Genomic DNA, 17,590 nt, shown 5'->3' on the forward strand with positions numbered 1-17,590 from the left:
TAGACGTTTACGAGACACTGCCGTACACTACCTCATGCGGTAAATCTAGGGCTGATGCAAAGTGAAATGAAGGTAATGCTAAGGGTAGTCTGGCGCGCCTTCTTTTTTACTGCCCAACATTTTGCACATCGACCCTTAGCTATCTTTATTCTGTATTTTATTCTTCTTCTGATTGCGAGAGACGGACAAGTAAAATTAACTATATACGAAGCATATAAACGGTTTATAACATCAGGGAGCAGTTCTGACCTATGTGGAAGCAGTGTTGCTTATAAAGGTGCGAATTTAACAAAACCTAACTTGTTATAACTCAACAGCTATATGCACTCAATTAGTAAGATCGGCCAAAGATATGTGTGGTCACAAGTCATAACAGCATTACTGTGTTTTTTTTTTTGCATTTTGCAATAAACAACTTTAAGGGTTTACATTCCTATTCAAATAGAGGCAGTCAAAATTAAAAAAAAAAAATTGGATTTTTTTTTGCATTTTCTTAAAGTTTATATCATAAAAATATTGTGAGAAAATTTGAAGTGAATCCGACAATACTCTTCAAGTTATTCAACACTTGACAAAAGTCGCTCGGCGCTTCGGAGCGTTCGAAAAACTTTAAATGCGTTTTTCTCAAAACTATGTTTTTTGAACTGATGATCACTGTAAATTAAACACCGCTTGGTAGATTTTAATAAAATTTATTTATACTGCTTTGAAAAACATAAAAAGCTTGAAGGATTTTTTTCTCAAAAACTTCGATCTATTTTTAACAATTAATTGTCGGTTTATTTCTCGAAAATCTGAAGAATGTTTCTTGAGGCCGCCATATTGTTAATTTTGAAAACAAAAGCAGAAAAATTATTTATTAATAAAACAAATTTCTCTTTTCCGATTGATTTTAGATGAATCTCCAAGGACTTGTGATGATTACCGCAAGGAACTTCTGCAGAAACGGGATCCACCAAAACAGCAATAACTTTTACAATTATTAATTTTTTTCTTAATTTGGCTCAAGTCAAATCGAAACATGACTTATTAATGCTATGCTTTTATTTTTGTAAAATAAAGCAATTCGCTAGCAAAAAAAAATTATTGAAATCATCATTTTTTCGGACCTCTGAGTACCCCTAACCCCTTAATTTTTCGCTAACCGCTGAAACGAAACACAAGTATATCAATTTCTGATGCCGTATGGTATACTACTGTGGGCAAAAAGTAAGGTGAATTTATTTGTCAAACTTCGCGGGATTAAAATTTCGTTCTAGTTATTTTTTTCATGAGTTGGCAGCACTGTTAATAACATCTGGGCCAACTTTCATGTGAATGTCATTATCAGTAATATATTTACGCTTGTGTTTACCAAACGACCAAGAGTGCATTTTTCGATTTTTACAATGTCTGATTTGATTGAGCAACACATGACCAACACGTCAATAAAGTGAAGGAGTTAGTGCTCAAAAATAGTCGGTTGACTGTTAAAGACCTTACTGATATAATCGATATATCAGAAGGATCTGTGAAAACCATTTTGAAAGACCATTTGGGCCTACGAAAAGTCAAATCTCGTTTGGTACCGAAAACTCTCAATTTCTTGGAAAAAAGTCGTCGCGTTGATGTGTGTGAAACAATGCTTTCAGACTATCAGGACAAGCTCAAATGTATCATTACGGGAGATGAGACTTGGATTTATGCTTACGACCCTTAAACAACCGACCAATCAAACGAATATCGTGCTAAAGGCAAGGCCAGACCGAAAAGAGCACGTCAAAGTCGTTCAAAAATAAAGGTCATGATGACAGTTTTTATGGGCCAACAATTCTTGGTTTTTGCATCACCATAATGCACCGTCTCACACTGCACTCGTTCTTCGTGACCATTTCGCCAAAAATTCCACGCATATCGTTCCGCAACCACCGTATTCGCCTGATTTGGCTCCGTGTGACTTTTGGCTATTCCCAAAACTTAAGAGACCACTCCGGGGAACGCGTTTCGAGTCGATTGAGAAGATAAAAGCTGAATCGAAGAAGGTGCTGATGGCTATACCGGAAATGGACATTTGGCATGTTTCGGGGATTGGAAAAATCGTTGGCATAAGTGTATTTCATCGAGAGGGGATTATTTTGAAGGGGATGAAATTGATTTACAAGAATAAAAAAGGATTTTTCATTTTACAACCAAGTTCACCTTACTTTTTGCCCACAGTATGGAACATTAAGGGGTTAGGGGTAGTCAGAATTTTCAAAAAATTGATTTTTTGTTTTTTGCATTTTCTTGAAGTATAATGTTTTAAAAATATTGTGTAAAAATTTGAAGTGAATCCGACAAATACTTTTCAAGTTATTCAACAATTAACAAAGGGCGCTCGGCCGCTCCGGAGCCGATAGCAAAACTTTAAATGCGTTTTTCTCAAAACTATGTTTTTCAAACTGGTGAACACTGTAACTTAAAAACCGCTACGTAGATTTCAATAAAATTTATACAGCTTTTGAAAAACATAAAAAACTTGTGCCTGATCGAAGGATTTTTTTTTTTTCAAAAATTTCGATTTTTTTTTAACAATTAACTGTTGGTTTTTTTGCTCTAAAATCTGGAAAAAATTTTCTGAGGCCGCCATTTTGTTCATTTTGAAAAAAAAAGCTTCGATCAGGCACAAGATTATCTATTAATAAAACTAATTTTTCTTGTCCGATTGGTTTTAGATGAATCTGCAAGGACTTGTGATGTTCACCGCAAGGGACCTCTGGAGAAACGGGCTTCACACAAACAGCGATAACTTTTGCAATTATTAATTTTTTTTTTTGAAATTTTGGTGAAGTCAAGTTAAAACATGATGTTTTTATGCTATGTTTTTATTTTTGTTAAATAAATTAATTAAGTAGCAAAAAAAATTCGTGAAAATCATCATTTTTTCGGGCCTCTGACTACCCCTAACCCCTTAAGATCTTACTTGTACGAGTAATATCTCCCTTTCGACATAGTTAGAGTTGCGGGGTTATTCCTTGTGATCACATATGCATATATTATTTTTTATTAACGGGTGTTTATTGAAAATATAATTCACTTATGAAGTATTGGATTCCGATTGATATATTGTACATTTTAAATATAACTACAAAAAAAGCAGTTAAAAAATCTTTCTAGATCTAAGACATTCACATAAACTATGAATCCTAAACACTGCACGTATAACAAAAACCACATTTAAAATTTATTTAAAATAAAATGCTAGAAAATTATACTTACAGTGAAGGAATGCAGCAGTTTCATCGACCCAGTATTTGTAGTTTTCGGGTTTCGATTTCTCATACCAGATTAAAGTACTCTCAACATTTGCCTCTGGGGGCATTGGTCGAAAACCAAGACCTAAAAAGTAGAAAATTTAAATGGATATAATAAATTGTCTGAACTCGACTTATAAAATGTTAATACAAGGTGGCGCAAAAATAATCACCCTTTTGGAAGATATATAAGCTTTACAAATTACTTCGTACGTCAATCATATTTGTTACTTCTAAACTAAACAGCTGCAGTATGCAAGCAGACAAGCAGTGGAGCGCATAAAGGCCAAGATACAGATTTCCACCACTCAAATTCATTTTTTTGTATTTACAGAGTCCGGGGCTCGAAGTATAACCAATTAAAAAGGCCATAACTTTAGTTCGGAAAATTACTTTTATTCAATTCAAAGTAAAAAATGTTTGAAAATAATACAAAATTAAGAATCAATTTACTTTTGCTCAATACGACCACCTTTTGCCTTGATTATGGCCTTGAGACGGTGCGGAAACGAATCGCAAGCTGCCCGAATGTGACTTGGTGGTATTTTGGCCCACTCGCAGACAATGGCGTTTTTCAGCGCCTCGAGGCTTGGGAATCTTTTAGTTCGAGCCTTGCTCTCCAAAATGGCCTAGAAGAATAATCCATCGGATTCGCGTCTGATGAATTTGAGAGCCATTGTGTGGACGTTATAAGGTACGGAGCGTTGTTTTTTAGCCTTTCTTGGTTCACTTAAGTTTTGTGAGACGGTGTGGAGTTCTGTTGAAACGTCCATGGACTGCCACCGAAATGTTTGTCATCCCGAAGGTTCAAAGCAAACTCCAGAATACTTTCCCGATAATATTTCGCATTTATCTTGACACCAGGCCGATGAAAACGATTAGAGCGCGCCCATCTGCGGTTACTTGGGGCCAAACCATTACCTGTGGCGGGTGCTGCCTCCTGGCTCCCGCCAATCCATGAGCCGAATTTTCGTATGAATTTTCGGCGGCTTAGAAGTGCTCAGTTTGAAAAATTTTCTCGTCAGAAAACACGATGTTCGGAAATTGATCGCTTTCGGTCAAACGAAGCAACTCTTTCGCTCTCTCAAGCCTGACTTTTTGCTGCTTTGGGGTGAGATCATATTCCTTTTGGGTCTTGTGAGGCTTAACTGTGAGATCATTTTTCAGTATGTGGCGGATGCTACGCTCAGATATTTTCTGTTCTTTCGCCATTTGCTAGGCACTTCATCGTAATGCAATCAATAAAAAATAAAACAAAAAAAAAAAACCTTATGATAAAATTTAACAAAAACTCGCGAAAACATTTGATATTTTTATTTTATCACCATATATATTCAGCACAAAAGGGAGAACAATTCAAAACATTTTTTTACTATGGATTTTTCCTGTCAATTGTTCGCGTCAGTAATTTATAATATATAGTTCCTCGTCACTTTTATAATATATAGTTCCTCGAAAACGAGATTGAAAGCATTCTATTCCCATTTAATATTAAATATACTATTGTAATATAATCCTAATATAAACAATGTAGTCGTTTAAAACAGTGTTGAAATGAAAAAATTTAGAAAAATTTAAAATGTTCCTTATGTTTTACCGCCTTGCTCGGACATTCCTTGAGATAAAGTAACACTTTATTTACCCTTATAAGCAGCTAAATCTCATTTGGAATGGTTTACAAAACAAAGAGATAAGGGAAAGATAAAGTAAGTTTATATGCATCAACCTATAAAAAACTAGTTTTTCGGCCCTAAGTCAATATTTTGAACGTCAATTCAAAATTTCGAATATGCAGTTTTTTCTATTTAACTAGACCTACAATGTGATATACATATATCTCGCAGGAAGTATATTTTCACTGTCACACAGTGTAATTTAAAGGCGGCATTCAAGTTACGTATACGCCCTACCCTCGCATAGAGAAATTGCAACATCTACAAGCAGATGACACATTTTAAGCAGCAATTTATATGATTAAAGCAAAGTCAATTACTAGGCAGCAATAAATTACAGAAAACCCATAAAATTTTTCATTCCTGCAATTAAAGTCACTTATAAATATACTACAGCTGTGCCCACGCGCGCATTTCAATCACCACATTTTTACGTTTAGGAACCTAATAAAAATTCGATATACACATTCAAACTTTGTAAGACAACATGTGCACGCAAATGGTGCCGCAGTAAGAGCAGCAAAAAAAAAAAACGACCAGCTGAAGTTGCTGGCGATTAAATTGAAAGGAGCACGCACCACCACCACCAAATGCTTACTCAGCTAAAATAAATTAAATTAAAATTACAAAAATTCAAGCTAAAATTTCGGCAGCGGGGGAAATAAGACGAAAAAAATATTCAACATATTGTGGATTTGGAACATGGCAGGAGGCGCCTGGCTATACATAAAAGAAATAAATAAAATTGACTTCAACCCTGGCTTGCATGCGAGAATATGTTGGAATATTCAAAAAATCAATAATTGGATGCAGATTAAGCTTTTGCTATCAAAATAGTACAAACAAACGAAAGGGAAGGACGACAAAAAACAAATTTGTATTTGCAAAAAAATTTGCATCTGCAATTTTTTGGCATGTCTTAAGATATATGGATCTTTAAGAAAAGTTTTTTGCACATTCTTGCATGACTCTTCACTAGAACGCAGTTGGCTAGAAAGCAACTTTAGTGCTATAGAAATTAAACAAAAATTTCTAAAAGACGATGTTAGTTACATTACAATGGTGTGCGGTAACTAAATTGTGACGACTCTCTTCAACGGAGTAATAACTTTGACTTGTGTAGTCCAAGTGACACATTTTTGTTCTCAAAAGAAGGAACGAAACACAAAGCAACATCGAAATCGTATGATTGGCGTAGCGCAACCCTCTCCCTTAATTCAAATTTAATGCCCTCGCCAGCCGTAAAAAGCAATCTATAGACCTTTCAAATACTGCTATCAAGACAGCCATGGGATGTTTCCTGATGTCCCACATTGCACACCTTCACAACGAGGTTTCCACGCTCCCAGTCAAGGAGCACAATAAAATACTCAGAAAGCAGTTTCTACTTGGATGCTACTGTAGAGATCACCGGGGTAGATATTTGCTAGAGCCTGAACCACCTTCCAGGTGAATCAGGAGACATCTCAACGACTACACCGACGAGATCAAGAACCAAACACAACTACAACTACAGGACCGGACACTGTATAAACAGACAGTCAATATTTTTGCGTAGAACTCCTTTTCGCATGGGTGGCCTTCGGCCGCGCTTCAAAAAAAATAACTCCCATCAGCCCAACTCCGGCTACGCAATCCACAGTATTTTTGGGTAGAACTCCTTTCCGTGTTAAAACCATTGAACTCAAAATTAAAACGTCATATGCGTGTGTGTAAGAAGTAGGCACAATAATCCCCATCCCCATCATTAACAGTAAACTGAAATACTTCATTTTTGTTCATATTTTTGTTTTCATTTGCAGGCATCCGGCAACACCATATTGTTGTCATTTCAATCTTCTTCTTATTCGCGTTTAAAATTGTAAAATGATTGTATGGACAAATGCATTTGCATTTAATTTTAATGAAAATAATTCGAATATAAGGATAAAAATAAGTAAAAACACGCGTATGAGTGTATATTTAGTGAATTTTAGTAAAGTGTAAAAAAATATATAGTGTAATGTGCCAAATTATAGTGAAGTTCCCGAGGGCATTTTGAAGGCAAATAATTACAAAATTATTATTTCCAGAATAATTTGGCGTTATAAAGAGTGTTCCTTAACACCTCACTAACATCTCCACCAAGTTTCATTAATAAAGACATTATATAATATATATATATATATAATTGGCGCGTACACCCTTTTTGAGTGTTTGGCCGAGCTCCTCCTCCTAATTGTGATGTGCGTCTTGATGTTGTTCCACTAATGGAGGGACCTACAGTTTCAAGCCAACTCCGAACGGCAGATATTTTTATGAGGAGCTTTTTCATGGCAGAAATACACTCGGAGGTTTGCCATTGCCTGCCGAGGGGCGACCGCTATTAGAAAAATATTTTTATTAATTTTGGTTTCACCGAGATTCGAACCAACGTTTTATCTGTGAATTCCGAATGGTAATCACGCACCAACTTATTCGGCTACGGCGGCCGTTAGACATTATAGTTTGCCAAAAATTGCCCAATAGACATTATTATGAATCCCAGCGGACTCAATTTACATGTCCTCTGACCCACTGACCTAACACCCCTCTACCTCTGGGCCCACCCTGTTGCAACAGCACGCTTCCTAAGCCAATCATTAGACAATGATAATCGGTGATTACACTTCACTGGCAGGGTCTAGTGAACTACTGCAACAACAACAGCAAAATTAAGCTCAGACGGACAGTTCTCCGTTACCGGAGCGACCCGGATTTGTATCCGGCCAAGGACTGGCACACCAGCAGCATACCCCGTACATGTATGAGGAATGTTTATGCTGCAACAACAAACAAAAAATCACTCATAATTTCAATTTTAAAACATGCTTCAAATGCTCGCATTGCTCACCACTTTTCATTCCGAATTGTGGGCAATTTTTCCATTTGAATAAGTTTTTTAGGAGTAAATTAATTGAATTTTAGTAAGTATAAAAATCGTTACAAAATTTCTGTCGTCGCACAATTTATAGATATGAGTCTTAATTCGTCATCATTATATTCAAATTTTTATTACAGAGTTTGGTTTTTTATATGAAATTTTCAAAGGAAAAACTATTATAAAAACCTCCGCTTTAAGTCTTGCCAGCTGGTGTTGTTATTCATTTCTTTACTTCAATTTCACTGTCTCGAATGTTGCCGATTATGAAAAACAAGAGAGTTATTCCAACACACCAATTTGGCTTTCGCAAAAATCATTCTATCGACCCAGTTCACTGGGTTGTTAGAACCATTGAGTGTGCCATAGAGGAAAATAAAGTTTGCGCAGCCGTGTTCCTTGATGTCTCGCAGGAGTTTGACAAAGTTTGGCATACTGGTTACCTCTATAAACTATAAATCGAGGAATTTTTTCAAAGAATTATTGCAAAATCCTTTCTTCCTACCTTGATGGCAGATACTTTCGTGTCAGATTTGACAACTCCTATTCTTTATTACATAAAGCAAGCGCAGGGGTACCTCAAAGAAGCATCCTAGGCTCTCTCCTATACCTCTTGTATACGCATTACTTACCGATCCACGAGCAACACGTTAACGCAAGCTTTGCAGATAACTCGGCTATCCTAGCAGTTGGAAAATTAATCAAGACCTCAACTACGAAATTGCAATCAGCGGTGAATTCGATTGCAACATGGGCCAAAAAATGGTATATCAAACTTAATAAATCAAAATCGGTGCACATTGTATTCGGCCTGAAAAAAAAAATATACAAGCCAGTCTAACGAATCTTGCGTGACTATTATCCAACGATTCCAAAATAAAGTGTTGCGCAATATCGTCAATGCTCCATACTATGTGAGAAATCTCGACCTATATCGTGATCTTGGTATGCTGCTCGTCACTGACATGGCAAAAAAGTGTGCCATGGCTCACAGACAACGTCTAAGTACACATGTCAACGCTGAAGCATTGGCTTTGCTCCAAATACTCATCGTCGGTGGGGCAAGCATAACACAATTTTAGACCAGATGGACACCTGGTAGCAGTTGTATCTTAAATATTTTTTACATTCATAATGAATTTATAAATATTGAGGCATCTTAGTTTTTCCTGCTTTTAACATATATGTTCAATAAAAATTGCTCTTTAGTATCTTTACTTAGTTGTACTAAATGTAATTTCTAAACGCTATTCCGTTTATACTTTATGATGCGTTAATAATAAAAAAATAATAATAATTTAATTTAACATTGTTATATTTTTATTTACTCTTATTTTGTAACATTTGATTTACAATATTTCTTAATATTTCTTTTTTTTTAATTCTTTAATGTACATTTTTTTCTTATTATTATTTTTTATTTGACTAAATTTTATTTTATACTATTTTATGTTTTTTTTTCCATTTTTTATTTTAGTGTTTTTTTGTCTGTGTTTTTTTGTATTTTTTTAATTTTTATTTGTTTTCTAATTATTTTTATTTTAATGTTAGTTGAATTCATTTTATTGTAAATACATCATTTTATGGGGTTTTTCCTTTTTTTATTTATTGTAATTTATTTTTACTTTAATTTATTTGACCGAAAGATAGAAAAAGATATACGTAGCGCATTTTAAGTTATTTCTCGCGTTACTTATTTCCTGCTACTATCTTCTTGCAGTTTATTTTATATGCGTACCTCTCTTACACATTTCTGTTTCGAGTGGTGCTGTAAATCTTAATTACCCTACAACACTAATTATGCCCACATAAATCTGATTTAGTTAAAAGTTACAACACCTGATGCATAATTACATGATAGTAGGTAATTAAATACCTCCCACTGATTGTAAGCAAATACATTTAATATAATAAAGCTTTTAATATAAGAAATGTAATTAGGTTTCCATATGTATTTAATATACTAGAATATTGGGTTGGGATATTTAAAACAGTAAAAAGATCAATTTCTAATAACACAGGCAGATGGTGACAGAGCGTATACGTGACTTTTGTTAAAAAAATCAAGTACATAATAAACCTGTAGAACCGACGAGTGTGTACTTTGAAAATATTATCGAAGAAATAAATACGTAAATACGTATATGGTATAGAATCCTAAGTATAGCAACTCCATTCTCAAAAACTGTATACGCTAATCTCCGGAGCGGATAAGCCGAATTCGACGAGATTCCTCTGATAGATAGAATAATCTGAGAAGGTTATATGCTACTTTTTTTATTGAAAATATTATTATTCAGGTGGACTTCAAAAATCAAAATTATGGGTCAATTCACCTCACATTCAGAATATAAAAAGTTTTTCCAGTAAATTGTCCAGTTAGTTGAGACTCGGATTGAGATATTTCGAAAAATTGTGTTTATGTTCCGTTCTAGTTCAAATTCAGAATATGCAAGAATGTTATTTAAATGAACACAGGCTAAAAATGCTCACTAGTACGCACTATAGTCGAGATATTTCGAAAAGAATATGGTTGGTTTTAGGTCAAATTTAAAATATATGTTATTAAGCGACCCTTGATGAGGATGAATGAAATAATAGAACGCTTGAAGAGCTCAATATGCGCTGATTTCGCTTAATATCTGTTTAAAAAGAATCGACGTTATATCTGTTGAAAAAGAAGCAAAGGTGTATAAAAAAACACTTGAATAAGAAAGTGTTAAAATCACGCATTTTTGACCTTGAAATAAATTCTACTTTATTTAATGTAACGTAACAGTCGATTCGAATTGCATTGAAGCTTACAAAAAAATTAAATTGGCTTTCATGGGCGTTTGAACTCTGAAAAACGAAACCCTGTCTGCTTGTTTGTTTGTTTTTACACATTTGTTTCCAAAAAAAAATTAATCGGCGAATTTTCATGGAGTGTTTACATGTAAATTAAGTGTAGAGCAACAGAGTGTAGAGCAATTTAGTGGGTTTATCAAAATTTATTCACACACGCAAAAAAATTAGGATTCATTCTTGACTCTAAATTTACATGGAGTTATCACATAAATAGGGTGGTTAGCAATGTGTATGACAAACTGCAAAAACTAAGAGTATAAGCTACATTATGTCAGTTGAACCCATAGAATATTCCTGTTTATGAGCCGGAAAATTATTTTCCTGCCAGGAGTTGTATTTTCATATAAAAAGTCTTAATTCGGAAGACACTTACTTATTCATTTGAGAGGCTGATATCAGTAAGGTCATGGCGATTCCATAATCCAGTTGTGCCAAAATACAATACCTTAACCTCTTCTAGGATATTTTTCGTCAACATCATCAGAGTCTGAAATCCATTACCTGAGTCAATAAGCGCTGGACTAGACAGACCAACTACAAGACACAAATGTATAAATATTTTGTCTGATTATAGGCGGCCGCCGTAGCCGAATGGGTCGGGGCTTGACTACCATTCGGAATTCACAGAGAGAACGTAGGTTCGAATCTCGGTTAGACACCAAAATTAAGAAAAAGTTTTTTCTAAAGGCCCTCATAAAAATATCTGCCGTTCGCAGTCGGCTTGAAACTGTAGGTCCCTACATTTGTGCGCGTCAATTATAAGGGTAATTTTTTAGCTATTATCTTTTTAAACAGTTCGTTTAAACAGCTGACGCACGTTTCGTGTTTTGTTTCACTGTCAAACATCTTCAGTTTGGTCTATAATTTAACCATAAATCGTCTTACAAACGAACAACGGTTGCAAATCATTGAATTTTATTATAAAAATGCGTGTTCTATTAAGAAAGTTTAAGATCCACTTTTTTATCGAAAAATTGTGTTCAGCGACAAAGCTCATTTTTGGATCAATGGGTACGTAAATAAGCAGAATTGTCGATTTTGGAGTGAAGATCAGCCAGAAGAATTGCAAGAGCTACTAATGTATCCAGAAAAGGTCACAGTTTGGTGCGGTTTATGGGCTGGAGGTATCATTGGACCGTACTTCTTCAAATATGCTGCGAATCGGAACGTAACTGTGAATGGTGAGCGCTACCGTGAAATGATATCCAACTGTTTTTTGCCCAGAATGCAAGAGCTTGACTTGCATGACATGTGGTTTCAGCAAGACGGTGCCACATGCCACACAGCACGCGTAACAATGGACTTGTTGAGAAGCGAGTCCGGTGAACATTTTGTTTCACGTTCGGGACCTGTCAATTGGCCACCCAGATCGTGCGATATAGCGCTTTTAGATTATTTTTTGTCGGGCTATGTTAAAGCTCATGTCTATTCAGACAAGCCTGCTTCAATTAACGCATTGGAAGACAACATTAAAGCATTTATATGTGAGATACCGGCCGAAACATTGGAAAGTGTATGCCAAAATTGGACTAAGCGGATGGACCATTTGAAGCGCAGTTGCGGTCAACATTAGCATGAAATATTCTTCAAACATTAAATTATATGGACTGTACTATCGATTTAAATAAAAATTTCATGCATTTTTCTGAATTTTACGTGTGTTTTTTTGAAAAACTTTCATATAGCTTTTAAAAAATCACCCTTTATATATATAGGATATCGAGCCTTTACACTTTCCTGTTTCTTCCTGTACTCATACTCAATTTATATAATGCATAAGTTGACGTACTTCTAAAAAACTAAAATCTTACTTTGTACTTCATGAATAAGTAAAAAAATAAATATATTTTACTTTCGCTTGACGTAATTTCTCTTGTGCAATAAACCTCATCACTTTCAATATATCCGTGGAAGAGACATTACTTTTCCTGCCTTTGCGCTAATAAAAAACCAAAATGTTAGTTTTTGCATTAAATGTTAAAATAGACAACGCGCTAACAACTGCTAACATAATTATGTAAACACATTTTTTTAATACGGTATTTCGAGCGAATCTTAACTGCTGTTTACGTACCATATATCATTTGACTGAGCAAACTCATATGAAATTATTGTTGTATCAAAACCTGTAAACTCTTTCTCAGAAAACTGATATTGCATCTTTGCTTGCCTAACAGAAAATGTAATATAAAAGACGTATGAAAAGTGAGTGACATTCTTATGAATGTAAGCATTTGCAATGCATATCTTCAGGCGCATCTTTTCTTATCTTTACGAACGCGAGCGCGGAAGCGTTAATTAAATTTTGTGTGGTGCAATTTTCGTACAGCAAATTACTTTTTATTTAATTGTTGACATAAACATAAAAGTACAGAGCTCTTTCTACCATAAATTAATTTCCAGTGATTTTTTTTAGATGCAAACTTTAATTTATCTTCAAAACTTTTATTTTCATTTCAGCTTTTGTAACTTCATGGCGCCACGAATCGCCTTCGGCAAGCTCGATCTGCCTCCTACTTCGCGTCGTCCTATTCAATTGCTAAGTAAATATGGGTTAAAATATACAAACTTTTCTGGACCAAATCTCTTTTGCCAAGTACGGTGATGGCCTTAATCATACAAGGTGGCGCGAAACCAATAATCTAATTTTGTTTTTGAATAGTTTTTATACTAAATAAAACAAAAAAAATATTTTGAGTGTGGAAATCTTTATTTGGTCTTCACTCCATTGCTTGTCTGTTTGTGTGTATACTGCGGCTGTTTAGTTCACAAGTGTCAATTATGAATTGCATATGTTGTCGGCAAAAACTATAAATCCTCCGATAAGGTGATTAACTTTGCGCTACTTTGTGTAAGTGATATTGCTTTATTGATATCTAGCAACGTAACACAGCATAACAAAATTTGGGCTATTAAAGACAAATCTGAATATGATAAATCTTATTTGTTAACAAGGTAGCACAGACAGTTTGGTAGTCACTTGCCGGCAGCAAAGCTAACATGCTAACATATGCCTGGTATGTTGGAAATTTAACATACCTCTTAATTGCTGTTAAGTGCTCTCAGGTAATAGGCTCTGGCTCTGAGCACCTAAACAATAAGCAAAAAAAAAAAAAAAACAGCGAGAAAACCTAGGAGACTTGTGCCTAACTGAAAATGAGAATCGATATTGACAACAATGGTTGACAGCCGAGAATGGAAGAAAGTATGGAAATTTCCTTTGTAAAAAAAATCTATCCGAGAAGTTCATAGAGTTGTTTGTTGTAATTTCAAATAAATTTGGAACTAAAATTAATATGATTGGTCATATGATTCTGACTATTGCTCATCATGAAAAAGCCAAGAGTTCTATCTCCTGTACACAACAAAGTCCATAAAACATGGAGCGGGTAACTTGAAAGTTTGGAGATCATTCTCTTGAAGTGAAGTTGGCCCAATAGGGTGACGATTTGGATAAATTTGCTTATCTTGATATTCTCGCAAAGTTGATGCAGCCATATTCCTTCTAGTCCATGCCATTCAATTGGTTATTCATGCATTATAGCGCCTCAAAGCATGCAGCAAAGGTGGTGAAAAATGGGATTTTCAAGGAAAAAAAATGCACTTCTGGATTGGGCAGCTCCATTAACCGCATTGAAAATCTGTAGAAGGATATCGAGGTTAAAATTGGGCAAAAAGAAAAAATGTCAATGCTCCTATAGCTTTACTTTTTAAGTACAGAATGCGTACATCATTTGGAGAGATGCCAAAAGTAAGTAAGTAATAGAAAGCTTACCTTGCAGGTGAGAAGCAGTTTTGAAAAAGGAATGGATGCTCAACAAAATACTAATCAGGTAAGAAATTAATAATTTGACGAATTTGAAATAATTAATTTATGTTTTTCTTGCAGATCGATAAAAGTGCGCTATTTCAGTGCCCAATTCAAAACGTGATAAATTTTGATTTTTTCGAAATCCTTATAAGAGAAGATAGTATATTTTTATTTATTTTTCGCTTTTTTTTCTTGATAATCCTGAAATAAAATAATATATTTAAAACAAAAACTAAAAAAATAAATGTTTTACTAGAACATCCAGCAAAAATAATCATCATTTTAAGTTATTGAGGCCGAAGTGTGATATTTCTTTGTCCGTAGCTGTAAGTACATATTTTTATTACTCACCTGGATTTGAGCCAATCAATCCATCGTCCATTGTCCACTTAGGTTTATCCACTCGAAGTGTTTGATAAAACACAGCCAACATGGCAGCGAAGAATCCAGTTAACGCCGCATAAAAAATAATGTAGAAAAATAAAATTTTTGCTGCAATGAGAAAAAAACATAGAAAAAAGGAAATTAGTTAAATTGATAGGTGCATTTGCATTAACTTAGCAATTAGAGAATTGTTTTCCATAAAATATTTGTAAAGAGTCTTTCAAAATAAAACACGTAAAAATTTAGACTCTTTCAGGTTTCGTTTTTTTTCATTCAAAATATGGCCCTTAGCAATCATATGCGAAAATTTGAATCATTTAAATGCCCTGCTGGTAGAATCTGCCGAACGGTCGATCCATGAATGCCTTATTATTGCGAACGTCGAGATAACGATGTTGATTGTTTTTAACATAGTAACACTTTGCGCTAGAGTCTAGCAGTCCTCATTCCACACGTGACAGGATCAGTTTCTTGAAATTTTCTCCCCTTCCTTCGGATTGCCGATTTATTCGAATGATTATTTTCATAAGAAAAGTCATGAATTTTGTGATATGCTGTTCTTAAAGAACAACCATTTTTATAAAAAGTTTCAATAATTTGAACGCGCTATCCTATCAAATGACAAATATCAAAGATGACATATCAAAGCTACCGTCTAGGAATTATTCACTACTGACAACTAGGCGTCACTTTTAAAAGACCCTCTATTTTCATATACCATGCATGTTTATTATCGAGGCCCATATGTTCACACGTACATCAAATATTGTTCACGATCACATAACTCCTGTCAACTTCAATTGCTCTTAAAAATGTAATTTTCTTATATCTCTCCACTGACTGAACTGTACATTACAGCTTAATTAAAATTTTCAAAATTTAATTAAGTCATAATAGGCATCGTATGACAAGCATAAGCTGTTATAGAAAAGCAGCAAGGCTGAAAGATAAGCTGACTACTAGTGTGGTTGAGTAATATGAGAAGAAAGGGCAATAATTAAAAAGTTGGTATCTATACGTAACTGCATACTACTGTATGCACATACATATAATACACACTTAGCATAATACAGGTATACAGATATATTTATATGTAGATGCGCAAATACTTTTCTAAATACTTGTGTGAGCGTATAATAAATGCAATATGCATAGAGAGAGAGAATTGCCGTAGAATGTGGTAGAAAAAAATCTTTCTTTGTGAGATCGATGCGGGCGGCATGGGCCTGTAACTTTCAGACGGTAGTTTGAACTAAAAATGGCTGGAAGGCTTCTACCAGAGAGGCGCAATTTGCAAGTTGATGCAATGCACCAGAAGCTTTGTGAGAAAAGTTACGATTGCTTGATAACTCTAGGGAGATAAAATAACATTTTAAAATACAATACAAAAAAGTAGATTAAGGAAATTTCACCGAATATCATGATGCACTGATTTTCGGGTAGTGCACGTAGTTATCCATCTCGTGTTTACCAAATGGAAAGCGTTTTCCTTCTCCATAGTTAGCACTCAGACTCAAGATTAATTCCGTAAGCAGACATGTCTTTGCAGAAAACGCGCACGGTAGGTGGCGCTGGTGTCGATACACTTAAGGAAATCTGTCGGTCGAATTGGTTCATATTTAGATGAGAGAACATATTTTTGCAAAAATTTGCTCCAGTAACTATTTTATTTTTGCTGGAATTGAGATATTTAGGAAAATAGTTTTCATTCGATCTGATACATAGGTATTACTTCGACTAAATGGAGGTAGGTGAAAACAAGGACGATGAAAAACGAAATTGAGTAACTTCGTCTGCCACGTCACATAGGACTCGGCAGCAGAATTCTGCTTTCCATGGCACATGTAGTAGACGAGTTAATTGTTGTTCAGACGACAACGAAGTAACATAGGTGGAGACTGTATTGATTTTATTCGTATATCACCAACACAGTCGCAGATTTTTCGTAAGCAAATCACAGTCATGACTCCGATTACAATGGCCCATCAGCTGATTCTTTCAATTCGCTGAGAGTCGGCTAATCTTGGCCACACCTCTATAAATTTTTTCACCAATGGGGGAAAAGAGTCATGGTGACAGTTGGTGAAAAAATCTGTTTAGTTCAGAAAGGCAAAAGTACAAGTAGTGAATACAAAATTTCACATCACTTACCAATGAACGGTAGATTACCATAGAAATAACAGAATCGGCGCGATATCAACTAATCAGTTTAGTTGCGCTTGCCTGTGAATCATTTAATACCAAGTGTTATATTTTTAACTCTAATCAGTGGATTTTTCAAGTGAAGGTATTTATCATTAATTTTATGCTTTTTTCTTTTTCTCATCAATAAATGGATTTGGAAATTTACATGATTTAGATTAGTTAGGTAGGTGAAATGCTTGAAATACCGCGTTGAGTTTTTTTTATTTAACCTGGTCATGGAATATTAACCGCAGTGCGACGCCCACGCAAGCCACACTCAATCAGTGGCAAGACAAACTCGAATCGCATAAGCATGAATCGAGTTGCCCCTCCAAATCAACATCAACGAGCATATCGCCGATGGATGACAGCCACTAAGCGAGCTCTCCATCTCTAAGTATTTGGAATACGTTGTAACAAATACCGGAGTCAATGAAGATGTGCAGCAAAAAGTAAACTCAGAATGATTAAAATGGTAAACCGGCGTGGTATGCGCCAAAAGGATGCCACTCAATCTAAT

The 17,590-nt window shown here is 34.9% G+C and overlaps 1 protein-coding gene across 5 annotated transcripts in view; it reads right to left on the reverse strand.

Moving 5' to 3' along the window:
* The window catches only part of LOC129247168 (sodium/potassium-transporting ATPase subunit beta-2), a 173,136-nt gene that overhangs the window by 43,728 nt on the left and 111,818 nt on the right, over positions 1-17,590 (reverse strand). For all 5 annotated transcript variants that reach the window (XM_054886153.1, XM_054886152.1, XM_054886154.1 and 2 more), the window contains exons 3-4: positions 14,854-14,994; positions 3,238-3,357 (exon numbers count right to left, since the gene is read on the reverse strand). In XM_054886153.1, the coding sequence (XP_054742128.1) occupies positions 3,238-3,357; positions 14,854-14,994 (261 nt within the window). The remainder of the gene's footprint in view (positions 1-3,237; positions 3,358-14,853; positions 14,995-17,590) is intronic.

The sequence above is a fragment of the Anastrepha obliqua genome, chromosome 5, assembly GCF_027943255.1.
Source record: "Anastrepha obliqua isolate idAnaObli1 chromosome 5, idAnaObli1_1.0, whole genome shotgun sequence".
NCBI classification, from domain to species: Eukaryota; Metazoa; Arthropoda; class Insecta; order Diptera; family Tephritidae; genus Anastrepha; species Anastrepha obliqua.